At 36.6% G+C, this 27238-nt stretch overlaps 4 protein-coding genes across 4 annotated transcripts in view; 1 reads left to right on the top strand and 3 right to left on the bottom strand.

The window, feature by feature from the left end:
- LOC107751778 (protein phosphatase 1 regulatory subunit 37) overlaps positions 1-11349 on the top strand; it is a 50506-nt gene extending 39157 nt beyond the window's left edge. The window contains exon 13 of the mRNA XM_016567551.1: positions 10450-11349. Coding sequence (XP_016423037.1) covers positions 10450-10614 — 165 coding nt within the window. The 3' untranslated portion in view covers positions 10615-11349. The remainder of the gene's footprint in view (positions 1-10449) is intronic.
- Positions 11350-17088: 5739 nt separating this feature from the next.
- LOC107751798 (adenylate kinase 7-like) lies at positions 17089-17698 on the bottom strand. The gene is made up of 2 exons (XM_016567567.1): positions 17437-17698; positions 17089-17162 (listed from the first exon to the last, which is right to left on the bottom strand). Exons 1-2 carry the CDS (start codon positions 17671-17673, stop codon positions 17106-17108), a joined length of 294 nt encoding a protein of 97 aa, XP_016423053.1. The 5' UTR covers positions 17674-17698; the 3' UTR covers positions 17089-17105.
- Positions 17699-18200: 502 nt separating this feature from the next.
- Positions 18201-21859, bottom strand: LOC107751777 (adenylate kinase 7-like). Its single transcript, XM_016567550.1, has 13 exons — positions 21755-21859; positions 21548-21658; positions 21300-21383; positions 21108-21196; positions 20920-21010; positions 20766-20843; positions 20492-20641; positions 20247-20375; positions 19648-19729; positions 19438-19566; positions 19277-19330; positions 18495-18690; positions 18201-18232 (listed from the first exon to the last, which is right to left on the bottom strand). The coding sequence occupies exons 1-12, from the start codon at positions 21857-21859 to the stop codon at positions 18503-18505; spliced, it is 1290 nt and encodes a 429-aa protein (XP_016423036.1). The 3' UTR covers positions 18201-18232; positions 18495-18502.
- A 467-nt stretch (positions 21860-22326) lies between these two features.
- On the bottom strand, positions 22327-26720 carry LOC107751776 (galactocerebrosidase-like). Its single transcript, XM_016567549.1, has 12 exons — positions 26653-26720; positions 26502-26589; positions 26283-26351; positions 26122-26179; positions 25698-25811; positions 25442-25581; positions 24579-24668; positions 24219-24363; positions 23937-24120; positions 22905-23068; positions 22723-22799; positions 22327-22611 (listed from the first exon to the last, which is right to left on the bottom strand). The coding sequence occupies exons 1-12, from the start codon at positions 26718-26720 to the stop codon at positions 22465-22467; spliced, it is 1344 nt and encodes a 447-aa protein (XP_016423035.1). The 3' UTR covers positions 22327-22464.
- Positions 26721-27238: the final 518 nt, after the last annotated feature.

Below are 27238 nucleotides of genomic sequence, written 5' to 3'. Positions count from 1 at the left end.
TTGAACTTTGTATATATATATATATATATATATACACACACACAATACCGGTCAAAAGTTGGGGGGATCAGAACGATTTTTTATGTTTTTACAGTTTCTTATGCTCATCAAGGCTGCATTTATTTGATCAAAAAGGAAAAAAAAAAATACAGGAAAAAATTTAATATTGTGAAATATTATTATGATTATGAAAAAGTTTTTCTATTTTAATATAAATTTATTCATCAAAGAATCCTGAAAAAAGTATTGCAGTTTTCAAAAAAAAATATTTGGCAGCACAACTGTATCCTGTTTAGTGTGCAGGGAGCAGTGAGCACTGCATAGGGAACCTGTGAAAGCAGCTAGTGCTTGTAAGGTCGTGTCAGTAGCACAGGGGTTCAGACTGTGATGTGTGCTCTGATTCTGTTTTTGGAGCACGATAGCATCCATAATTGGGGGAAATGCGGATTCGGTGGGCCAAGACATATCCGTTCCCCAGGGATCAATTACAGAAAGACTCATTCAGCTCGGTTTATTCAAATGAACACCTGAAGAGCGGGGACAGTGTGTTGTTTTAAAACTAGAGGTATTACGAGATGAACACCGTCCCAGTAAAGACCTCATCAGCAGCAATTTGTATGCATTTACGCAGACAGTCAGGGTTTCGCTTCCTTCCACTGTTGTCGTACCTTCTTCCTCATGTTTTTAATCACAGCTGTACAAAATAAATAAATAAATAAAATAATAACCTTCCACTTAGAGTGCACGTACACAGGCGGGTAAAAGTGACTTTTTCTTTGACACATCCACATTAAGAAACAGCCAGTCTAAAAGCAAGCTTAGCAGCCGTCTTACTAACAAAAACTTGAGCGCTTTCTAATAAGGATGATCTGAAAACTCAAGTGTTATTAATATCCCTCCAAGCACATATTTTAGATAAATTCGCTCCTGTGATTCACTCCATCTCTCTCAAGGTTTTGGGCATTTGTACAGTGTGAAGAGCTAGCAGTGTTTAAGTCCTTCAGACCTTGAGAAAGTAATGAATGCCAGAATGTTTCTAATCACTGAATCATTCATGCTCTATAATTTGCTGTAAATAGCCAAGGTGCACCCTTGATTTACAGCTTGCTCAAAGATCCTTGACACCACTTAGCGACTGAAAAACACTCCGTATATACATTGAGGCTTAGTTTAGCGTTTTGAAAGGAATTCAAGCTGTAAACTTTTCATAACATTTTATCTTAACCGGTCACCCAGACCCTAAATTGATGCACAATGATTCTGAAAGAAAGAAGAAACACTTCGTTTTTTATCTTTGATCTCGAGCACAGTCACCATGTGGTAAATAAAAACAAATGTCCTGGAGGTTTTGGAAAAGGTTTCCGGTTCATGTTCTGACCCTGCGTTAACGGTTCCACCTGTGGGGACCTTGTCCCGCCGTCTCTCTACTCTTGACAGAGAGCGTGAGATGGATTACTGTGACCGCTCGGCTACCTTACAGATGGCGCAGTGCCGTCACCAGCACCTAATCTTCATAGCTTGCATCGAAATGACTCATTAAAATCAGCACAGGCAAGACCGGCGGAGAGGACGCCCAGCGCTACATGGGCTAAGCGCAGGCGGCAGTGTCTGTTTTCCTCTCTCCTTCCTTCTTTTCCATGTCTTGGTCCTTTTATTAAATTGCACTCTCTTTCTACTAATGTGGAATTTCAATGCTTCTCCCTTTGAATGATTGGATGTTATTGTCATAGTTGAGCAGAGGGAAATGCACTTTGAATTAGAGGCAGTGTTTCATTTCTGTTTTTATATTTAAATGCAGTAGCACGCATCTTGAGCCTTTTTTTGCAGTTCGGCTCTTTTATTTTTGGGAAAGTTCGCCATACGCAATCCTCCTTTTAAAGTGACAATCGTATTTGCACTTGTAGCAACAACAGTTCAAAACTATTACCACTCAACTGCATCTTTCCAAACGGGCGGATCAACATCTCTTAGGCGGAACAAACATAACATTTTAGTGGGGAGGGAAGCCATCCTTTTTTTTTGTTTCTTTTTCTTTCTTTTTTTTAATTAAAGTGTGTGTGTGTGTGTGTGAACAGTATTTAGTGTTTATATATTTAATAGATACATTAATTAAATAAATAGTTTAAATTGATCAATATATATTTTTAAGGAGAAATATTCCATATAATCTCTCACTTTACATCATTCATACATTTTTATATGCATCCCTAATATATATATATATATATATATATATATATAAAATAGATAAATATATTTTCTTATATCAAAATATTCCATATAATCTCACTTCATATCATTCATGATACAAACATAAATCCATGTACAATAGTAAGAGAAAATGCTGTTTGAACTAGTTGTATCGTGACAAGACGTAGGACAACCCATGTTTTTAGAGACCATTGCTGTGACATTCATATTGGCATGTGTAGCAACAACAGTTCAAAACTATTATCACCCAACTGCATCTTTTCAAACGGGCGGATCGATGTCTCGCGTGCTCTTAGGCTGAACAAACAGAAGAGTTTAGTGGGGAGGGAAGCCCATCAGGTCAGATCTGCACCGCGAATAATCTCTCCTCAGCCACACGCGAGAACAAAGCCTATCTGGGGCTCATCGCCACTGTGATGATATTTAAATGTAAAGCTGAGGAGATCAATTAAATTAGCCGTGGCTTCAGCCAGCAGCTCTCCAGACTGCCCCTGAGGTCACAGCGGTGTACTTTTCAGCTCTCGCCTCTGGTAATCGCTTCAAATCAAGCCTCTCTTAAGCACCGCGGCCCACCTTAATTACACGTATGAGGTTGAGATTTCACACCTCTGGTAAAGAGAAGATAAAGTCAAATTGATAATAAACGCCTGAAAGATACATTTTTGAATCAGCCGGGAGAGCTGCGGATCGCAGAGCTGGCTGCCGTTCTCCACGGCACTGACACAAGAGATATATATATTCATATGATTCACTGTGTGTGTGTGTGTGTGTGTGTTTGAATATGTTTATGATGATGTTCAGAACTTAGCCACTCATCTTTAGTGCTGTAACTTTATTTTGACACAATGTCACATTCGCCCGATGCACTTCCAATATGAGTGTGCTTATTATAATGATCAGATTGTGCATTCATTGTACTCATGAGTAATACGTGGTAATTATGAAAATGTGTTGTTAAGCTAAATCGAATAATTATTTTAGCAGTTTCACACAAATGTAAAACAAGAATTTTGAACCTTAATTTGCAAGGAAAAGATTAGATAAAACAATTCATTAATGCAGTTAAAATATGTTGTCTATTTTTATGAATTTTAAATGTATAAAATGACTTTAAAAATAGTTTTATTTAATGTCATTTAAAATATTGCTTACATTAGTAAACATGTGGTCATGTCCATCTTTCTAATATATTTCTGAGATCACAATTAAAAAAAAAAAAAATTATTATTATTGTTTTTTATACTAATTTACCTAACATTAAACATCCATCATCTCTTAGGCTGAAGTTTACAGATCCATTTAGTGTGCAACAGTGACATCTACCTTCAGAGATGAGAAGCAGCTGAACTTAACGCAGGACAATGGAGAACACACTTTTGATGCAGGTCATAGTGTGTGTGTGTGTGTGTGTGTGAGGGAGAAAGAGAGAGCGAGAGAGAATATGTTGGTAATTATAGCTATTTATGTTAAGAGAAAAGACCTAGTCAGATGGCGAAGTGCATTCATTAACATTTACTTAGCGGTGAAGTCATTATCCTCTTTCCCACTAACAGAGAAGGGGGAAAAAAAGAAAAGAGAAAAAAATATTAATGTGCCGACACAATGACAAATACAAAATCCAGGACGCACTTAAATAGGATGTATGGTGAGTGTAAAAATGCAGTTTGACTGTTCGAGTGAGAAATAAATGTGTTTGGCACTGTGTTCATACAGTGGAGTGACTAATTCTCATTGTCATAGTGGTAAACAAAGAAATTATGCAAGCAAGTCTGATTGTTTCAAAGATTCTTTCTGTTGCAAAGCATTAGCTGATTGTGTTGTCTGTATTGATTATTTGAAAATTATTAAACTATATTTAAGAGCTTAGTTGCTTTGTTTTACTAATGCATTTAATTGTTACTTTCCCATCCTAAAATATATTTAAAAAGCTATTTATTTATTTAAGATTTAAAATAGTGTTTTTGAAAATAGACTTCAATTGTATTGCATGAATTAAAAATAATATACAATACAAGCATAGTTTTTACTGGCACCTCAAATGCTGAGTAATTTACATATATTAGCATATAAAGTAATTGTCACAGATGCCAAGAAAACACTGGAAAACAGATTAATTGTCATCCACCAGCCACAGTGACATTGTTAAAAATGAGATGCTTTTAAGAAGCCAATTATCAGAGAGTTTCAAAAGTAACCCTTTTTTCATCATTGAATATCAACTTAAAGCTTCATACAAATATGCAATGATTCCTTATCCAGTCCCAAAAGTCCCTTCATATGTGTGCAAACAAACACACTGAGATAACTTGTAGACTGCATAGTGTATATATCTTGAAAGATGTCAAATGTCATATTAAGCCAGTTGTGCATCAACTTTCATGCTATTATATAAGCTCTCTAAGGCACTTCAGAATAATTTTGGGATTGAAAAAAAAATAAACCACAACATTTAAGGTAAACTAAAGATTAAGCATCATAATGATTTATTGCAATACATCATAAGTGAACATGTTGCCGTCAAGGTTGAAGAATATTCATGTGTTTAGGTCTCGGTGATGTGTCACCTGCCCTGTGTGAAGTAGTTTTTGAGGCATATGGGCACAGCCTTTCTCTTTCACACACGCACGCACACACACACACACACACACACAAACTCTCGCTGGTAATAGATTCTGCTATGGTTTACTGGAGCTCTAGTTTTATCCCCTGTAATAATTGGATAGTGCCTCCATTTATAAGGCTGTCCAAGGGAATGCAGAGTGAACAAATGAGCTAGTTTAGTTGCCAAGACCACTGCTTGGGGAGAAGGGCTTAAATGACTCCCATTTTCACAGCCATTGTGCAATGGCTACCTTAAATAATATTGAGATTACACGAGGGAAGGGAAGACACACTGAGGATCTATTGTGCAGATAAAAGGAGAGTGGAAATGAAAAGATTTTAGGGGGAAAAAATAGAAATGAATGCCTGTTTGACCAGACAATGAAACAAAATGCTGTGTATGTACTGATATATACTATTCTGTCTGATATGAAACAGAAATGTTATTGCTAGATAATTGTTTTGTTTATATTTTGCTTAAATATACAATATATGGGAATCTGACACGTCTATGATAATTTTTTTATTAGATTTTTTTAAATCAATTTTCTAAAACCAATTTTACCCACTTTTATGTTTTTAAAGGTATTTTAATAGATATATAAAGTTATATAAGGATAGATAGATACATACCTACACACACACATCCACACATACTGAACATACATAGATACATGGACTAAATATAAAAATTTTTACACCTTTTTTAAATAGAAATATTCCATATAATATCTTTATTCATATGATACATACATATATATATATATACACACAGTATGTACAACCATTATTTGATGTATATTTTAGTATTTTTAATCAACTTTTTATAAAACCATGTTTACCCACATTTTTATTTGTATTTTTTAAATAGCTGTATAAAGTTAGAAAACATAAATATTTCCTATAATCTCTGATTCATTATAGAAACATATATGCATGTGCAATAATTAGTCAAAATGCTGTTGTATCATGTCAGACGGCAGGACAACCCATTTTTTCTTAGACCATCAAATAGTAGTAGAGGAAATCAGGGTTGTTTACACACTCAGAGACGTCCAACCTCGGACAGATTCCCCAAACTGCGTCCCTCCTCTCAGACTCAGCTGGCCTGAGAAAGCCTCCTCTCCTTGCCCCTTCATTCTCAGCCTTATTTGTATTCGTTAATGACTTTATAATTCCTGGCCAGCGGGAACCTGCTTTTATCTCTATTAGTTTAGTAGCCTGGCAAACAAAGGGAGTCTGGGGCTGGTGGCACCATGCCAGCAGGAGCCGCCACCATAAAGGCTTTGTCCATCTGTGTCGCCTTCTAACGCAGCTTCACTCCTCCTCTTTTTCATTTCGTTCTCCCTGGTGCCATTTCTACAGATACTTCTGCACCATCCCCGGTTGATATTCCTCTTACCGGCGCCCGTATTGATCTCCACGATGGCCAATGACGTGTGAAAGAAACTTCTGTTTTTCCCGCAATGATAAAATGACAGCTCGCTCTGTCTAAGTATGAAAAAAAGCACTCGATCGCAAATATCCCGGGGTGACGTTTCAAAAAACGTGCCTCAGAATGTGACCGAAATTCATTCGTATTGTCAGGCCGGGATGCGATATATTTATTAGGGCTGAAATGAACCGAGTCAAACACGTTTACCTCCCATTTTGGATGTTTTTCATCTCTTTGAGGGTCATTTCATGTGCTCGGAATATCATTTCGGCTCAAGCGGGCGTTAATTTGACATTTGTAATGCAGGTACAATGTTCCATGAATGCATTCATAAGGCCTGACTATCTCAAACTTTTGTGAGGCCTCTTTATTTTGCTTTCCGTCTCTCTCTCTCTCTCTCTCCTTCTGTAACATGTCAGAAAGACTGCATCCTCCTCTCATCTGAGATGCTGGTCAGATCAGGGGGCCCTTCATTGTATATTTTACCTTGGAGTTGTTTTGATCTCGCTGAAGACAGGGAGCAGCTTTTTTTCCATTTCCCTTTCTCTCCCTCTTTTTTTTTTATTCCTTCGGCAGCCTGTGTGTCTTTTGCATGCATTGTCTTTGAACAATGCTCTGTTTGAACAGTGCGCTCGCAACTCTGGATACAGGCACGCTCGACGGATCGACTTTTATCACCTGCTTTTCCCAGTGATTCTATTAACGCTTCTGTTTCATTAAAAAAGGGGGACGCAGCCAACAGACAGGCGCACCGGCGAAGAGACAGACAAGAGTGACTTCAAACAAAGTCAGTCGCGAGATTGCCACAGCGCGCAGACAGCCCTTCATTCGGGGGGACTGACAAAGCAAGGCCGGATGAGGCGTAGAACTGTGTATGTGTGTGTGTGTGTACCTGTGAGGTGCTAAATCATTAATTAGAAGGAAGCCACTTCTGCTTCTCTAATGCACTGTTGCTAATCCATGAGCATTGAAACATATGGTCCCACAATCAAGCTAGTCCAACAGGCTGAGTGGGTCAACAGTTATGTTTACTCGTTGAGGTCACCATACATTGAAGCATACTGATAATCAGCTAAAAAAAAAAGAACAAACAGGACTATAATGATAATTAAATATTTAAAATCACCCATGCAAGAACATTGCTTTATTCTTATTAAAAGTGTCACAATCCCAAACTTCAATTAAAACTGCACTTGAAAAAAAAAAGTGCTATGTAATGTGAAAATGTTGTTGTACTTTATACTGACACCCATTGGCATGGATACATTTATTTAGCCATACATTTTTTATGTATTTATATACACTTGTTACAGATGTTAACTGCTCTTATGGAGTCTCTTGTACACTATGGTTTAAACATTTGGGGTGTTTTTTTTTTTTAAAGAAGTCTCTTATGCTCAGGAAGACTGCATTCATTTGATCAAAATACAGTAGAAACAGTAATATTGTGAAACTTATTATTACAATTTAAAATAACTTTTTTATTTTATTATATTGTTTAATTTAGCAGCCATTACTCCAGTCTTCAGTGTCACATGATCCTTCAGAAATCATTATATTATGCTGATTTGGTGCTTAAAGGTGACATATCATGAAAATCTGACTTTTCCAGGTTTTAAGTGCTATAATCAGGTCCCCGGTGCATCTACCAACCAAGGAAACGTGAAAAAGATGAACACAGTAACTTTGTTTTGGTAATTCTTTTTCTACAGGCGTCTGAGAAAAAGAAAGTGTCTGATTTCGCTCCCTTGGTGACGTGGCAAACGGATCTCATTATAATATTACCACCCCTTATTCTGTAAGTTTCCACCCACGCGCCGTCATTTTGATTTCGCAAGCGACAACGGTGTACCAGTTCTAATGTCATGGCGAAAGTTTGAGCAAAACATGCTAACTGTTCTGCCTTTGGCTGCACAGAACACTATTTACAGTCCCGGCCTCAGAAGAGACAAGATAGCAGTGGATTTATTGGTTTATTTACTGTATATTGCTGCTACCACACAGATCTAAAATAAACGTGATTTATTTCCAGGCTGTTTACCTTCACAGACATAACCGACTGTTTTTGTAGCTCATGTGCTTTTAACGTAAACTTGTGTGTGAGTGAGAACTTAGTTCAGTACTCACATGCTGTGACAGCCGCTTTCTGTCCATGTGCACTTAGAAAACCGTATATCAGGGGGTATTTTGAGCTGAAACTTCACAGACACATTCTGGGGACATCAGAGACTTATATTACATATTGTAAAAAGGGGCATAATATGTCTCCTTTAAGACAGTTCTTATTATCGATATTAAAAACAGTTGTGCTGTTTAATATTTTTGTGGAAACCATGATACTTTTTTGTTACACTACAAAAACCAAGTCAGGTATGCAGTTAACAACAACACATGACTGGCAAGTCAGCACTGCACTTTTACACTATGAATCTCAACAATGGTAACACACATCATAACATGCAATATTACAGTGAAATGTAAACCTACAATCAACTATGAATACCTCCCTAAACTTATTTCAAACACTTTTAAAATCCTACCAGATAATCATATCAAACATTGAAATGTTTAAATATTGGAATTATGTTTATCTCTTTAGATTATCATAGTTTTAACATTTTAATAATTTATATTTTTATGATGCATTTGAAATTCTGAAACTGGGACAAGGATAAAACAATCAAGTCTATACATAAAAGTCACTTGAAAAGTTAACAAAAATAAGGAAGAAAAAAGTTTTCAAGACCATTTTAATGTAACTTTCATATAAATAAAAATGTAAACTTTTATTAAAAGTCCATCATTGACATAAAAGTATCTGAAGTTGAAGAACAAGATATTTGCTTTAATTTTTCTACTCTGTCAATGTGGCATCTCATGAAAAAAATGTTCACGTATGTTGTGCGGAGCCCGGCAGTCAGTCTGCTGCAGGCAGCGGCGTTGAACTCTGACTTTGGCACAGGAAGTGAAGTCAGCAGCCGTGTAGCTGCTGCTCCAGAAGGCGATGGCTGTGCTCGTGGCGGGGCTCTTCCTCCCCGCAGCAAGGTTGGCACGGTGCGGAGGTGCTGGTGGCGCGGTGCTGGTTCTGGCGCTCTTGGGTGCTGCGAGCGGTACGTGCCCTCTGTCATTCATGGGGAGTGGCTCTGTCCAACTGTCACTTCCTGACAGGCTGATAATCAATCTCTTTATTAACTGCTCTGCTGCAGACGGCCTGCCCGGTTGGGAGGGTGGGCAGCCTGCACGGTACACTGCAGCACCGCGCTCCGCTGGGGTCGGAAAGGTTGGTACCGCAAGACGGCGCCGCTTCCAGGCAGGGCCCATCGTTGCCACCATTAGGTATCACACCGGCGAGGCCTGATCATCCCGGTGATAATTTATCAAGAGGAAAGGTGCGTTCACAGAGAAATGGTGTGTGCAAAAAAAGGTCCATTGTCAGTAGATATATGAAGCGCTGCTCAGACAGAAGTCCTTTTCAAATCAAGCAGCTTTCTGTTGGTCAGCATGAAGAATTTGCAAAACCAACTTGAACGAAAACTACGTGGCCAACTTTTTGGCCCTCACATGAAACTCCCAACTGTGCAATATTGAAAAATGTTAAAGGAAATTCAGATCACTTGAAATCAGTGTTGCAAACTTTTTTGCCCTCATGCAAAACTCCAGATTGTGCAAATTCCTATTGGAATGGGATTTCGTTTTGCAACGATTCGCATGACAAACTTGAACATGATTGAAATCTGCGTATAGAAATTTTTCACCCTCACGCAAAACGCTCGATTACACAGATTCCAATAGAAAATGTTAACAGAAATTCTTGATCATAAGCAAAATCTTTAGCAAACTTTTCCGCCCTCATGCAAATCTCCGATCTTGCGAATACCAACTGGAATGCCTGGATTTCACCGAGCAACAATTCGCATGACTAACTTGAACAAGAGCGAAATCTGTTGACAAACTTTTCAGCCTTCACTTGAAATTCTGGATTCGAATTCCAATTGGAATGATTTGCTTCTCATTTTTTGTAACTCATTGCTACTAAACTGAACATGCCAACCAGAGTATCAATTGTTTTTTTACTCTCACTCATCATGTCAATTTCCTACAAGCTAATGCCAAAGTCATGTCAGATGGAGCATTGATGAAGAAACAGGGCCGTATCACATCAAAAATGAATAAGCTATAACTCAATCACTTTCTGTTCATAGGAGGACTTCCTGGTCGAAACGCAGAAGATGCTTGTGAGCAGGATCTCCGATGTGTGCGCGGCGAATGCAACTGCCGCCAAGGGGACGGCTCTGCGGCCTGCTTCTCCAGACCCGGCTGACTGCGCCGAGACCACCTATCCACTCCCCACCCAAACAGCTGACTAGAAGACATATAAGCATAATAATTCTATGGCAAATAACGATAACCATAAAACTCCAAATCCTGGTAATAAAGCCAAAGCCTCTCTCCCTAATGAAACAGTGGCCCTCCTGCTGTTTCCTGCCTAATGTTACCGCCGAGGCTTCCTCCACTTTCCATAAAGCAATTTTGCAAGCCCACTCCCAACGTGAATCATCTTGAAATGAAGAGAAGCCTCTCCCTCCATCTCTCTTTGTGTCCCCGGAGGGTGACGCTGACTAAATCTGTGTTGATACAGAGGTGTGCTCTAAATCCTGTTTGCTTGGGTTCCATCTCCTCTAAAATTAACACTCATGTATGAGGCCCCTTCCCTGCCTGCGTCTGCTAATGTAGCGTATCGTCGTCTGGATGACAAGACGAGTGCCTCAAACTCCCTCACATGTATCGTTTACTGCTGGTGCAGAGAATCACAATGTGTGGGAAGGAGAACATATGTTAAATTTAAGAAGCTGGGATTTACCTCTGCGCGGGTCTTAGTTTACATGCGCTACTCAACACTAGCCAACAACAAAGGACAAAACGCTTTTTCGTTCGGTTTACGTTGTGGATGCACATGAAAAGGTGTTATATCTGAAAATATAGGCGTCTTTTGTGGAACTCGCACTAAATACCATCTGCTGTGTGTCTTTAAATTCAAGGTAATTAAGAATATGTTTGGTAAACGAAAAACAACCTTCTGAAATCCAATAAATGAGAGTTTGAAATCCGAGATTGAGTTTGTAAATTTGATTTGAATTTCCGTTAACATTTCCACACTCTCTATGTAATTATAGTGTTTAAAAATAGGCTTGTGTGTTTTTTAATCAATTAGATTTAATTTCTCCAACACATGCCATTAATTAATTACCAATTAATGGTGTTAACCTATTAATTCTTCAAAAAAAGAAACTAACTGTAAAAAATGAAACTAAGCTGAAGATATTTTTATTCAAACGAATGAATAAATAAGTAAAGGCTTTTCTAAAATAAGAAAGCGTCAGAAATATGAACTGTTCCAGACACATTGCATATCAAAACTACAGTACTCACACTCAGAGATTTGAATGTTTTTCTTGGCAAATCCCAAATTACTCAAAGATTTCTTGATTGACAGATGAGGGGGGATAACTGTATTTAGCCAGGGACCATCTTTCCTCGTCTGGCGTGATTTGGGTCTCATGGAGGATTGGCCCCCCTGGTGTCTGCCCCCCTCCTCCTCTCGGCACGGGGCAGGGGCAGATTGACAGAACAGCATGGGGGCAAGCGCCGCTGTGCCAACAGCCCCCCCACGCTCTACCTGACGTTTTTAACAAAGGTTTCCATCTCACCAACTCCGCTGCCGAACATCGCCCAGCCAGCTTCAACCCACCCCGGCTCCGGAACAAACAGACTTTGAAACCTGATCGTAAGGATGTTGGGAACAGATGCACAGACGCTGGGAATGATGCAGCGTGTACGGCTGTACTCAAATATAAAATGTCAAACATTTTTCTGTCAGAGCCCAAGAAATAGGACAGTTGTTAGTAAGCACCTGCTCTCAGTCAATTTCTGTGGTGGCACAAACACAAACATATTTGCTAAAATACAAGCAAAAATAAAACGAAAATGAAAATATAAAATGAAATGTGGCCACTGTCATGGCCTAAAGAAAAAAAAGACAGTTAATTTAACACATGTTGACCCAAAAGTATGGCATGTTGTCATACTGTGTGGGGTAAGTTGTCACAATCGAGCCTATATAGCTTTATGAAATACAAAACAATTAATAAACAAACATGTGAAAAATTAAAAATAAGTAAAAACACAATCAAACCTAAATAAGTACATTATAATATCAATATAGTTTTTTAATGAATAAATATATTATAAAATATATTTTAGCTTTATGAAACAAACCAATTCATAAAAAGGCAAAAATTTAAAAAGGTTAAAAAAGTTAACATTTTGGTGAAAAAGCTATATTTTATAAAATATTTGTTAAAAAGTTATATTTCAATTACACACATACACACACACACACACACACATGCACTTAATAAGCCATACTCTCTGATAACACATTCGGAAGCTGAAAAGACTTGTTCAAATGTGTAAATTTATAATTATCATATTTTGACTTCAAGGTAAGCAATTATAGAAGACAGTCCACTCTATTAATAATGCACATTGTTCTTACTGACCCCCTTCCTAGCCGTCATCAATCACTGGAAAATTTCACTGACTTTCCAAAGGGACGATGCGAGAGGAGCACACACCGTCTGACGCACATTTCTTGGAGGTGTTCCCCCATTTTGATGAATTTCCGGCCTAGGCACCCAGCATCCCTGCTGTATGTGTGGCTGCATCTCCTCCTTCCTCCTGTCAACATGATCCTGCACATAATCAGTCGCAGGGTGCAGACTCGGCAGGTACCTTTCCGCTCCTCGCCACGTCCTCTGGCCTCACCTGCTCCGTCTGTTTTATTTGTGAGCAACAGAACATATACAATTACATCTCACGACTTCAAAATGATCTTTAATTCTTATCACTGCTGTATTGTTGCAGGAGAAAATGGATCAATCTCGCTTTCTTTCACTCGGTGAGATTTAGTTAAAGTAGTAAAAAAATACTGTTTTGACTTTCCAAGCTTTTTATGGGCAAAAACAGGGTATATTTAACAAAATAACCATATGCATTTTACTTTTTTCTTATGTTCTCGTAGTTTGTCAACATGAAAAGACCTTTCATTGTAGATATCTAGAATATTATGTTGATACAAAGTTAGTTATAATCGAAGAATCTGCCCTGTAATCAATAAAAAGACATTTGCAGGCCCTGCAAGTGAGTGCAGCCAATGATAAATATTGGCAGACAAGAAAAACGTGTCATTTTTGTCGATTGAAGGGAACATAATGATATTCACAAGGAGACCCCCACTGCGACACAGACACAACTGTTCCTAAGCAACAAAACACTTTCCCCCCTCCAAATGCAGACAGGCTTTTGGATTGACTGTTTGCAGCCAGAAATACTCAGGCCTCCAATGTAGTGACATGAGTAAACACAATTGCACAGACTTCTGTACTTATATTTGACATATTTAGTTCCTGATACTAATAAGAGATGTGCTTTACTGATCCAAATATGCAAATATAGTTGAACACAAAAATGTGTGGGGGGGGGGGAAACAAATAAATGAAACGTATATATATACACATTATATATATATTCACAATATATATATATATATATATATATATATGCATTTAAAATGTGAATATATAGGTAGGTAAATGTATTGTTCAATTTGATTTGCATTGTATTTATTCCTTGTAGCATTACTGTATAAGTATTATTCAAAATAATTACATTAACAACTATATATAAACATTTGTTAATTAAGACTGAAATAAACTTTTCTCGAAAACATAACATAATTTATACTTGCTGCTGAATTGATTTTTTCTATTATATTATCAATAGGCATGCTTTATTGATGCTTTGTTGATCTAAAAGGTGCAAATATGTTTGAATGCAGTGCAAAAAAACGTTAATATTGATATTTATAAAAGTTTGCAATAGCAGAATAATCTCAGGCCTAACTGTTTAACATACATAAATGTTTCCACAATATGTGGTCATCTGGGTTGTCTCGTGGTATTGGTGGGAAATCTAAAGGAACAGAAATATCTTGAATTGCTTGGGTAGGAGTGCCATCTAGTGGTACATACCTATATAGTAACCTGCTAAAGTCTTAAAAGAATTGTAGCTGTATAAACTACCAAAAGTTTTAAAGTTTTTTATACTTTTAATGAATAAAATAATACTTTTATTCTTAATAATTAACAATTTTAGCAAGGATGCATTAAACTCATCAAATATGAGAAAAAAAATATGTATAATAAATGTTGTTCTTTTAAATTTTCTATCAAAAAAATCTCACCGTGAACTTTTTTTTATATATATATATATATATATATATATATGCATTTAAAATGTGAATATATAGGTAGGTAAATGTATTGTTCAATTTGATTTGCATTGTATTTATTCCTTGTAGCATTACTGTATAAGTATTATTCAAAATAATTACATTAACAACTATATATAAACATTTGTTAATTAAGACTGAAATAAACTTTTCTCGAAAACATAACATAATTTATACTTGCTGCTGAATTGATTTTTTCTATTATATTATCAATAGGCATGCTTTATTGATGCTTTGTTGATCTAAAAGGTGCAAATATGTTTGAATGCAGTGCAAAAAAACGTTAATATTGATATTTATAAAAGTTTGCAATAGCAGAATAATCTCAGGCCTAACTGTTTAACATACATAAATGTTTCCACAATATGTGGTCATCTGGGTTGTCTCGTGGTATTGGTGGGAAATCTGAACGAACAGAAATATCTTGAATTGCTTGGGTAGGAGTGCCATCTAGTGGTACATACCTATATAGTAACCTGCTAAAGTCTTAAAAGAATTGTAGCTGTATAAACTACCAAAAGTTTTAAAGTTTTTTATACTTTTAATTAATAAAATAATACTTTTATTCTTAATAATTAACAATTTTAGCAAGGATGCACTAAACTCATCAAATATGAGAAAAAAAATATGTATAATAAATGTTGTTCTTTTAAATTTTCTATCAAAAAAATCTCACCGACCCTGAACTTTTTAATGATAGTGTACAGTATATATTAAAGTATATATGTGACCCTGGACCACAAAACCAGTCATAAGTAGCACAGGTATATTTGTAGCAATATCCAAAAATACATTGTATGGGTCAAAATTATCAATTTTTATTTTATGCCAAAAATCATTAGGATATTAAGTAAAGATCATGTTCCATGAAAATATTTTGTAAATGTCCTACCGTAAATATATCAAAACTTCATTTTTGATTAGTAATATGCATTGCTAAGGACTTCATTTAGACAAATTAAAGGCGATTTTCTCAATATTTCGATTTTTTTGCACCCTCAGATTCCAGATTTTCAAATAGTTGTATCTCGGCCAAATATTGTCCTATCCTAACAAATCATACCTCAATGGAAAGCTTATTTAAACTGACCCTTATTACTGGTTTTGTGGTCCAGGGTCACATATTTTTATTGGTTTTTAAGTAAACATTTTAGGTAAACTAAGTACAATAAAATATTTTTCTAAAAAATACTGTACAATTCATTTTGGTCTTAAAACATGCCATACAATTATGATATGTTATCTACAGTATATTTAAATATGATCAGTTTTTCTAACTGCAATATTTTCAATACATGTAAAAATCAGAGAAGCTTGTTAAATTATCATACCTCCGATCACAGATGTTTGCCTATTTGAGTAGCTGAATTTCAGATTGACACTCTTACTGACTCAAAGGGCTGATATTTTAAAAAGTTTGCTCCGAATCAAAAGTGCTGATCAACAGATTCATAAACAGTTCTCACTCTGGGTCCATCCATATTACAGAGAGTCAATATTTCTGCCTAACCTCAAGCACCTGTGCTTTGTCATACACAATCTTGTCCTTAGCAGCTGTACATCTATTATGGTTGCACATGACTTGTAAATTCCTACCTGGTTTATTGTTTATTGCCAACTTCTGCTGCCATTTACCCTATTATTCCTCATGTCTTGGAGTATTGTTATTGCCTGCTGTAAACTGGACTCTTGCACACTTTGTGGACCTTCTGCATTGTATTGGTTAGTATTATATTATTCTATTTGAGAATAGAGAAACTAGCGCTAAGGACTACGTTAATTTATTATCATATTAAAAAGTGAACTGAAGGAGCTACAGAACCTCCTAAAATGCAGTATTTAGTTTATTTTACTAATGAAATTAATTATGTGCTAGCTAAAAGGGTCTGTTAATTATCTGCCATTTGTAACATTTAACCTTTGAAAGCAGAGGACAAATCAGGCTAATCATGACATGATGGACATACTTTCCACAAATGAACTTCCAATTATCAGCTTCATTCTATCAACCATTCATTATGTTTTTTTAGGTTTTTTTGCATTTTAAATCCATAGGTAGATAAACAGTGAAAGAAAATAGTTTTTCTATTTGATTTGCATTGTATTTATTCATTGTAGCATACTAGTATAATTATTATTTATAATCATGGACCGTCTTAATGATGATTTAGATTTTAAATGAACATTAAGACTGAAATAAACCTCTCTAGAACAAAAATGATACAACAGAAGTTATACTTGCTGCTGAAACCCCAGGGCAAATAATGTCCACATTTTACGATTACACTTCAGGATTATTTTTGAGAAGGTACTCAGCCTGAAAGGTACAAATAGTGACAAATTTTTTTTTTTTTTCCAGAAAAACAAATTAACAAATTGTGACTATTATTAAGAGGACCAACCTACCAGTAAGTTTATGGAGTCGTCAGGACGTATTCCACAGCATTCAATGAGACCTTGGATGAGAGTGGGCATCACATACCTCATCAGGTAGTTCCTTAAAGGTTCTTACTTAGACTCCAATAGGTCATGTTCTTGTCTCCTCACCTCTTCAAGACGCTGATTCTTAAAACACACAAACACACACACTAACATCTCATAGAAGAGCAGAGATTAGCACCTTTTCTTGCCATTGCAAAACATGCAATGACAATAAACACACACACACACACACACACGCACGCACGCACAACATTTTAAATGCCAAACATTAATGTAGTGCAATTCAAAGATTTTAAAACTTTAAACATTTATATTTAAAAAAATATATAAAGTTTATAACAACCAAAAATGCACTGAATCCACTGTAGTTATCAGAAGACTGAAAGCAGGTGCTTACCCACTCTCCCCAGCACTGATCTCTCTGTTGGGCCTCTCCTTCCTCCCGCTGCACTGCCTCTGCCCTCTGTGCCGCCTGCTCCTTTAGCTGCTGCTCAGCTTGCCGTCGCTCTTCTTCCTCCACCTCCTCTAAGATCATCCCATAGTTCTTCGGTTTGCCCACCTTTTTGCAAATCGGCTCTATGATCAGCAGGTATTCATTGTCATCATTGCTTGTATGAATGAATGAATGATGCATTTATATAGGGCTTTATTGTGTATTGTTGTACACCCAAAGCGCTTTACAATCATGTGGGGGGGTCTCTCCTCAACCACCACCAGTGTGCAGCATCCACTTGGATGGTGCAACGGCAGCCACAGGACAACGGCGCCAGTGCGCTCACCAGCTACAGGTGGAGAGGAGAGAGAGTGATCGAGCCAATCAAGTGGTTGGGGATTATTAGGAGGCCATGATTGACAAAGGCCAGGGGGGTAATTTGGCCAGGACACCGGGGTTACACCCCTACTCTTTACGAGAAATGCCATGGGATTTTTAATGACCACAGAGAGTCAGGACCTCAGTTTAACGTCTCATCCGAAAGACGGTGCTTTTTGACAGTATAGTGTCCCTGTCACTATACTGGGGCGATAGGACCCAAACAGACCACCCCCTGCTGGCCTCACTAACACCTTTTCCAACAGCAACCTAGTTTTCCCAGGAGGTCTCCCATCCAGATACTGACCAGGCTCAACCCTGCTTAGCTTCAGTGGGCAACCAGTCTTGGGCTGCAGGGTGATATGGCTGTGGCTTGTAATCTCTGAAATAGAAGGGAAATAAATAAAATAGGCATACAGGGGTCTGAAATGTATTTGGACTCTTAGGCCACACTTGTGAATGGGTGCCGTCAGAATGAGAATCCAAACAGCTGATAAAAACAACACAATAATCCACACGACTCCAGTCCATCAATTAACGTCTCGTGAGGTGAAAAGCTGCGTGTTTGTAAAAAACATCCATCAAGGCATTTTAACTTTTAACTGTAATTTCTGTCATGATTTGGTTCACTCCCTCAACGTTACCTAAGTGCTCAGGATGAATCTCCATCTTCAAAGTAGTTCAGCAACGTCTCATTCTCTACGTTTCTCTCTCTGAATTTGGCCAAGCGGCGAAGGAACTGTTCAGGAGTGTAGGAAGTTCCTTCTACAACAGTCTCAGGTAGATTCAGAACGCGGTTTTTCAGGAAAACATCAGTGGAATCAACAAAGAACACAAACTCTGAAGAAAAGACAGATGACTGTTTCACTAGTATCATAGCGATGTTTAAAGCCACCTGTTACAGTAAATCTTTTAAATGAGGTGTGGGTGTGATATTCTCTGTTCATCTGTCTACAAACATAACATCTCACTGAAAATGTTCGCATTATGTAAAACTGAGCTGAACAAAACTGCACAGCTCTCTCATGCAAAAATAGTTAAATGGCACAGTTCTTTTTCCCGAAAGAGCTTAATACTGTTATTTAGCAAGTATGCATTGAATTAACCAAATGGTATTATACATTGTAATAATATTTCACAATATTTCTGTTTTTACTGTATTTTTGATCAAATAAATTCAGCTTTGGTGAGCATGAGAGATTCCTTTCAGAACTATTAAACTATTTTTGATCAAATAAATTCAGCTCTGGTGAGCATGAGAGATTCCTTTCAGAACTATTAAATGTTTGAAAGCTTGTGTAGCTAAATTAATTGTATAAGATTCAAATCAGTCGTGCAAGACTCAAATCTTAAGGCTAATAATTATGATGGAGAGAAAAAAAGCATTTCTAATCTGCATTATACTTTATATTAATTAATTGCAGACCTGGGATGATCTTTTTCTCATGTTTAGATTGCAAGTCCTCAGGCTCTTCATCACCTGTTGAATATTTAAATAATCATGCAGCAAATCAATGCTCATGTATTATTAATCAGAATCATGATTTAATTTGTTAATATAGCACCTAAAAAGGGCACATTTCTCACCAGTAAATAACTCCTTCGCCTGCTCATATGTCTTTGGAAAACCGTCTAAAACAAAGCCCTGGTTCACACAGGGTTTAGTACTGAGTTTGTCCCTCATTATACGAATCACAAATTGGTCATCTAGGCATCCTAAACAACAACAACAAAAATCTTAATACATACTGTATATAATTTCAATATATAGCACCTAAAAAATTACAAATATACAACCTCCATTCTGATTCATGTTTTCGAGAAACTCCTGAGCTTCACTCTGATCGTTTTCCGCATCCTCCATACGAACACACGACTCCTGATTGATTCAATTAAACATCAGTATAAAATATCTAAAAATATTTATAGATATTTTTTCAATGTATAAAAACAGAAAGGATGTCACTACAGGGATCTATTTATTTCAATTTATTTTATTTTGCTTTTTTAAAGGGACAGTTCACCCAAAAACGAACATTTGGACATCATTTACTCACCCTCATGTTGTTCCAAACCTGTATGAATTTTTTTCTTCTGGTGAACACAGAAGAAGATATCTTGAAGAATGTTGGTAACCAAACAGTTGATGGTAGCCATTGACTGTTATTTTTTCCCTACCGGAAGTCAAGTTTGGTTACTAAAATTCTTTAAAATATCTTCTTCAGATATATATTCAACAGAAGAAAGAAACTCATACAGGTTTGGAACAGCTTGAGGATGAGTAAATGATGACAGAATTTTCATTTTTGGGTGAACTATCTTTTCAAATAATATCTGAATTAAATTAACATGCTTTGATGGTTGTGAATAAATTCTGGGTATTGTACAACACTGACCAGGTTTTCTAATGTTTCAGTGATTGTCTCCTTAAGCTTAACATGATGAAGTTTGTAATGCTTGCATATCCTCTCCGCTATAGTGCTCTTCCCAACAGCAGGTGGTCCCAGGATGCAGATACGAAGGAGCTGGGACACACATAAACACAGGTGCTTGTACTGTAAAACTGTAGATGAAGTCAAAGAGACCAACTGTACACTACCAAAAATAAACGTATAAATCACACTAGAGTATTTCAACGTACCAACAATCCCCTAGTCTGCTTGTATTCTTCAGTAATCTGCTCAATGTTTTCAACCATGCCAGTTTCTGACACCCACTGAATGTTCAAATTCTCTTTCAGATATGTTGCTTCAATACGAAGGTTGACAAGCACAGAATCAATATCTGTTTGCTGGAGAAAGTGAAAACAACAACAACAACAACAACAACAACTTAAGTCAATACAAAACCAAAATTGTAGAATATTGATAATCTTCACTGTAGTATGTCAGAACAATACTGCCATTGATTCTTACTGTCAGATCACGTATGAGATAGAGCTCCTCTTTTGAAACATTCAGAGTTTCTCCTGGTCCAAGCATGAGTGTTACTGCCTTGGGGAAGAAGGTTTCTTTGCATGAGAACCATTAATTTTCTAAACAAAAATATACTGAATGTGTAAAATCTCACCTTTATGATATCCTCCATTGTGTTTTTGGAATCATCAACCGCAACAAAGTATTGTGACTTTGGCTTGTGGTCAGTGACATTTTGGATGATCCTTAATGAATACAAATCAAAGTGGTGTAAATGCCCAGTAATTTAGTTTTTGCATGGATGATACAGTATGTCATAAAAAGCTCCATAATATTACTTACCCTGCCAGATCATTGATGTGAATAGTGGGGATAAAATTGGAGCCATTTCCAAAGATGGGCACCTGGGGGACTTCACCCAACCATGACATCTACATAGAGCAACAAAATATGACACTATTTAGCTTCAACACTTTAATTAATACAAAGTAATTATAAGTGTGATGCTTTTTAAAGTATGTGCGTATGATTTACCTTAAAAAATAAATTAAAGATGTGTTCTCCCATTCCATACTGTAGCCCTGATGCAACAACATATGTAGAGAACTGGGAGCTTTTCTGAAAATCATTCATAAATAAATATGAACTTCACACTTTTAAAGTACTGCTCACTTGAAGTGTTGCAAATATTATTAGTAACTATAAATAGTGTGTACATCAGTTTAATATTGCACTAATTTTCAACGAAAATGGAATAATATCCCGCAAAGGTTCTTGCTTACAGTTTTGCCAAATTTGACCACAAGTTGCTCCAAACCGATATGATCATGGAAGTTGGGGTGGGCTTTTCTTCTACTGTAGTGCTCTTCTGTAAAAGGAATCTCTGGATCATCCTATAATGGAGTTAAAATATTCATTAATATGACCTTTTAATCATGTTTACTTGCTAATCAAGAGAGTACTTAATTGATAACTTTAATTAATCCTACTTTATTAGCTGGTTTAGTCATAGCCCACGTCATGATGGTTGACACCAGGATAAACATCTTGGGCCCAGAAAACTGGTCCATTTCGTCATGAAGAGCTGTGATCATCATTCATCGGATGATAAATTAACTAGCGTTAATTCAGGAAAAGGTTTATAGCAAGAAATGGCACATGGATTTAACACAATTTGTTTGATGTTCTGAAATAGGCCTTCTTAAACTAAACAAAACAACTGTAAACTTACTGTCCCACTGTCTTTATCTAAAAAAAAAAAAAAATTCAAATAATTATTTCATAAAAATTACAAATATTGTTTCACTATACTTTTACATATGGGTTGTGGTATGATAATCATAATAAGGCTAGTGCTTTGTCATGAATATACTGTTGCAATTTTGTACAGCTCACCCTACTTTAAATGAAACAATACACAAGATCTTTTTTTACAGCTTAACAGTCATTTATATGAAAAAATATACATTCAAATTAAATTAATAACAAAAAAGTTCTTAGAAAACTCACATTTTCAGACATTTTAAATCACACAAGTGGTTTAAATTATTATTATTAATGCACATTGGGCGTAGATGCAATTGAAACTTTAAAAATTAACAACTTGTTACATTTCATCACATCAGTCACACACCTGAAAATGTTTGTTTCCAGTCTGCCTGTTTACAGTGTCACAACAATGGCCAAAAAAAAAAAAACATCAGGCTAAGGCCTCTATAGCAAAATTATCAAACTGTGCAAGTTCAAAGGAACTAGTGCCTATGGCCACCCATCCATGTCGTGGCTCCCAGAGCACTGCATTCTTCCACAGGGGATAGCCATTGAGATCTGCTGATGCATAGTTTCCCTGAAAACACAGAATAAATGAGAATAAAGACACAGTAGATAAGACCTACAATAGAGGGAAAACTCAGCAATAAATATAGTTAGGAACATTTCTGTATATAATTCAACAAACCTTGACTGTAAGGGTCAGTGTGTACCATACACGTGCTCTAGTTCCAGACAGGCCCTCAGCAAGAACTGTCATTCCACCTGTTCATTCAAAGGGTTTTGCAAATATGACCATGGCTTATGTAAACTTACAGAAGCAGTGGGGAAAAAATTATTTTATTAAAAGTTTATTATTCAGATGCTTACGGAGGTCATTTGTGACTTTGTAGGTTCCATCAGCATACACCCAGAAAAAGATTCCCCTTGTGCTCCGGATGACACCTCCACCTTTGTCCACTCTGACAGCAATGAAGACTCCACCGGTGTGCACAGCCTCCATGTATATGTCACATGACACCATCAGGTCATGCCTGATAATTGTAAGGACACAGAGTGGTAAATAGCAAAGAATCAAATTATGTAAAATTGTATTTATTTCTTATGTACACTTTCATTCAAAAGATTAGGGTCTGTAAAACTTTATTTTTTTATGTTTTTAAAAGAAGTCTCTTATGCTTACCAAGGCTCCATTTACTTTTTTTTTTTTTTTAAATGCAGGAACATTTTGTAATATTGTGAAATATTATTACAATTTAAAATAACTGTTTTATATTTTAATATATTTTAAAATGCAATTTATTCTTGTGATGTCAAAGCTGAATTCTTAGCAGCCATTCAGCAGCCATAGTCTTCAGTGTCACATGATCCTTCAGAACTCATTCTTGAGGCTGTCTACACTGGACGCGACAAAGCGACCGTTGCAAACTATTTGAACTTTGTGTCAGTACGTCATAAATAGAACGAGGCATCAGTTTACTGTCAGGGATTTGTCGTGTCGCGCTGTGCCGCATCCAGTGTAGACAGCATCACTGATTATAATGGGTTCTATAGTATTTTGTCGCTTCACACCGCTCGTGTTTTGGCGCATAAGAAACATTTCTTATTATTATCAATGTTTAAAACAGTTGTGCTACTCATTAATTTTGTGGAAAGCATGATACATTCTTCATGATTCTTTGAATAGAAAGTTCAAAAGAACATCATTTATTTAAAATAGAAACTTTTTGTAACACTATAAACATCTTTATTGTGTGTTTTAATGAATCAAATGTATCCTTGCAGAATAAAAGTATTTTAAAAAAATCTGACCGACCTCAAACTTTTGAACAGTAGTGTACATAACAGCCATAAAATCTTAACAAATGTTATGCAAACCATATTAAACACTGCTGCACTCACCATTTATAATCACCAATAACACTTATTGTCTGATCAGCATCTGCAACCCAGGTCACCGGACGCTGAGTGACCACCTGTCGCAGAGTGGAATTATGGGGTCCAGGATCTGTCAGGTTAGTAAAGTATTCAAAGACCCCTGTCTGATCTGCAAAATTTGGAGCCTCTGAGAAATATGGATTTCCAGCTGGGAGACAGGAAGTTGTTAGATTTGCACACATTGCTAAGTGAAAAGCATTAGAATAACTATTAAATGAGGGGGGAAAAAATAAATAAGCTACTTACAGACATCAAAATCATCTTTGTATGATTTAGGAAAGGGAGCAGAGGTGGGAGGATCTGGGTAATTCCCTCTATGACCGTTTCGTACAGTAGTAAATGTATATACCTCATCAACATCAAGCTCTATGCTGAAAGATCCCTCAATTACCTAAAGCATTCACAGTTCACACTGAGATATTACATTAGATTTCAAATATCACTTAAACATGAGTAAAAATGTATTATCAAAATCAATTTACTAAACCTATTGATATTTTTAAGAACCCAGACAATATCAAAATATTCACTTATATTAAGTCTTTTTAAAGAGGATATATCATGAAAAAAAACTTATCTTGATTTTATGTATATACTTATACTTACTTTAACAGGCCTGAGATTTTGGAAGAGGACTGTCTTGTTTGTCTTGAAGTCAAACTTTGAATGCCACACCTGCAGCTCACTGATTGAAGCCTGCTAAAAAGTTATTCCATATACTAAATTTAAGTAAAGTCATTTTATCCATTATAAACCCATTTTCATGAGTCTAAAAAAGAAAGTAAAATACAGTAATGTGTTTTCATACAAACATAAATACCATTAGAAGAATGTACACTACCCTTCAAAAGTTTGGGGCCAGTATGATTTTTTAAATGCTTTTATTAATCAAGGATACATTAGATTGATCAAAAGAGACAGTAAAGACCTTTATAATGCATGTTAAAAGATTTTCAAATAAATGCTGTTCTTTTGAATGCAGCCTTGGTAAGCAAAGCATGAGACTTCTTTCAAAAACAAAATTTTTTAAAAACATCTAAAAAAAACTTAGTGACCCTTAAATTTTGAACAGTAGTGCATGTTCGGTTAATTGTTTAGAAGATCAATTTCAAAAGTCTCACCATAGTTTCAGTGATTATTGTTAGATTTCCTCTTTCATCAGTTAATGCAACATAACTTCCGCCATGTGTGAAGTGTCCCACTGTCTTAAATTCACCCCGACATAATCAATATCCAAGTCATGGTACTGCTTGGCCCCAAGAATCCATGAAACCACATAAGAAGCAGTGATCTCAGGGAAACTATATGGCCAGTTTTCACCATTTCCAACCCATCCTGGAAAAGCCCATGGTAGACCTGTTAAAAACAAATTATTAAAGGTGTAAAATATTACAATTTGGGACTGAATGCATTAGTACAAGTGCACTGTATGTATTTTTGCATTATTAGAATAGATGAGTTAAATTCACCCCGACATAATCAATATCCAAGTCATGGTACTGCTTGGCCCCAAGAATCCATGAAACCACATAAGAAGCAGTGATCTCAGGGAAACTATATGGCCAGTTTTCACCATTTCCAACCCATCCTGGAAAAGCCCATGGTAGACCTGTTAAAAGCAAATTATTAAAGGTGTAAAATATTACAATTTGGGACTGATCTCATTAGTACAAGTGCACTGTATGTACTTTTGCATGTTTGCCCTGTTTGATGTGCATGTTTTACCTATAAGGGTGATGTTTGGATTCCTCTTCTTGGCTTCCCTCATAAGCCACCATTCATATCCTCTAAAATAATTCTCATCATCTTCATAGTGCATGTGTGAGGGCTCAGTTCCATCTGTAAATGGTTACATTTAATAGGTCATGTAGATAATAGTGATGTTACCTATGCTATGACACTGAAGCTTCAAAGCGCGTATCGAGTAAGCAGCGCAATTCAGAGCGTTTTTCACAGGCTTTTGGCTGCTATATTTTTTATTAACCACCAGATGGCGCTGTTTTTGACACTCGCGAAGCTTTGAATCTTTCCCCGAAACAGTCAGAGGAAAGCCTCAGTGCTTCACGAGGCTTCATTTGCCCATCACTAGTAGATAATGCAAACACACATTCACTGTACAGAAGTTTTAAAGTGAAAGAGCTCTGTGTACCTGTAGTCTGAGCATCGCCTCCTATTTCAACCTTCAGGATTTTAATGAGGCTCCAAATTTAGGCTGTTAAATACAGATTGACATGTATACAGTCTATAAGGTAAATACATTATATATTACATAAATGTAGTCTGATCGAATTCCTTTCTAAGCAAACACACCCTGAATAGATAGTCTAGAATCTGACTCCGGTATGGCTCAGCATAATTGACGAGCAAACGCGATGTTGCCTGTAAAACAAAAAGAAAAGAAAAAAAAAACGTTTATAACACATTAGTTTGTTATTGTTATGCAGACGTTAGCGTTTTCTGTAAAGTGTTTCACTAACTAAGCATTTCAGAAACTCCGAAAAAGGAAGCGCACTAAAGTAAAACACTCACCCCACCACCGCTTAAACCACCAATGCCATCAAACGATCGTCCTAATCCAGTTTTATCATCTAAATCGTAGTCCTCGCCTAAACAAACACTGATATGGAGAAAAATACCCCAAAATAAACAACACTGATTTCCTATGTTCATTCTAACTAACTTGTGCGTTCCTACAACATTATCAGCTGACTTGCATGTTCCGCAAAAGGCGGTGCCGTGATAAGTCATAGCCACGCCCCTCACAAGCGTCTCCAGTCACAGTGGGCCCGCGTCATCTACGTCTATAATGTAAATACATAATCTTACATAAACATAGTCTGATCAGATTCCTTTCTAAGCAAAGCAAACACACCTTGAATAGATAGTCTAGAATCTGACTCCTATATGGTTCAGCATAATTGACGAGCAAACGCGAGGTCGCCTGTAAAAACATTTATAACACACTGGCTGTTATTGTTATGCAGACGTTAGCGTTTTCTGTAAACTAAGCCCTTCAGAAAAAGGAAGCGCACTAAAGTAAAACACTCACCCCACCACCGCTTAAACCACCAATGCCATCAAACGATCGTCCTAATCCAGTTTTATCATCTAAATCGTAGTCCTCGCCTAAACAAACACTGATATGGAGAAAAATACCCCAAAATAAACAACACTGATTTCCTATGTTCATTCTAACTAACTTGTGCGTTCCTACAACATTATCAGCTGACTTGCATGTTCCGCAATAGGCGGTGCCGTGATAAGTC

Source organism: Sinocyclocheilus rhinocerous, unplaced genomic scaffold, assembly GCF_001515625.1.
Source record: "Sinocyclocheilus rhinocerous isolate Xijiao unplaced genomic scaffold, SAMN03320098_v1.1 scaffold993, whole genome shotgun sequence".
Lineage (NCBI taxonomy): Eukaryota > Metazoa > Chordata > Actinopteri > Cypriniformes > Cyprinidae > Sinocyclocheilus > Sinocyclocheilus rhinocerous.
The sequence above is the reverse complement of the archived record's forward strand: the minus strand, read 5'-3'. Positions and strand labels throughout refer to the sequence as shown.

Bases quoted from the DNA above. Each gene is read 5' to 3' on its own strand.
- LOC107751798 (XM_016567567.1), bottom strand. From the start codon at position 17,673: ATGCATCATTCATTCATTCATACAAGCAATGATGACAATGAATACCTG. The intron at 17,163-17,436 runs GTAAGCACCTGC...GTGTGTTTTAAG, and splicing joins ATCAGTGCTGGGGAGAGTGG to AATCAGCGTCTTGAAGAGGT.
- LOC107751777 (XM_016567550.1), bottom strand. From the start codon at position 21,859: ATGATCACAGCTCTTCATGACGAAATGGACCAGTTTTCTGGGCCCAAG. The intron at 21,384-21,547 runs GTAAGCAAGAAC...AATGATTTTCAG, and splicing joins TGGTCAAATTTGGCAAAACT to AAAAGCTCCCAGTTCTCTAC. The intron at 19,730-20,246 runs GTCAGTGTTGTA...TGAATCAATCAG, and splicing joins CTGAAACATTAGAAAACCTG to GAGTCGTGTGTTCGTATGGA.
- LOC107751776 (XM_016567549.1), bottom strand. From the start codon at position 26,720: ATGACTTATCACGGCACCGCCTTTTGCGGAACATGCAAGTCAGCTGAT. The intron at 25,812-26,121 runs GTACACAGAGCT...AACCATTTACAG, and splicing joins AGGCGATGCTCAGACTACAG to ATGGAACTGAGCCCTCACAC. The intron at 24,364-24,578 runs GTAAGTATAAGT...TGAATGCTTTAG, and splicing joins AAAATCTCAGGCCTGTTAAA to GTAATTGAGGGATCTTTCAG.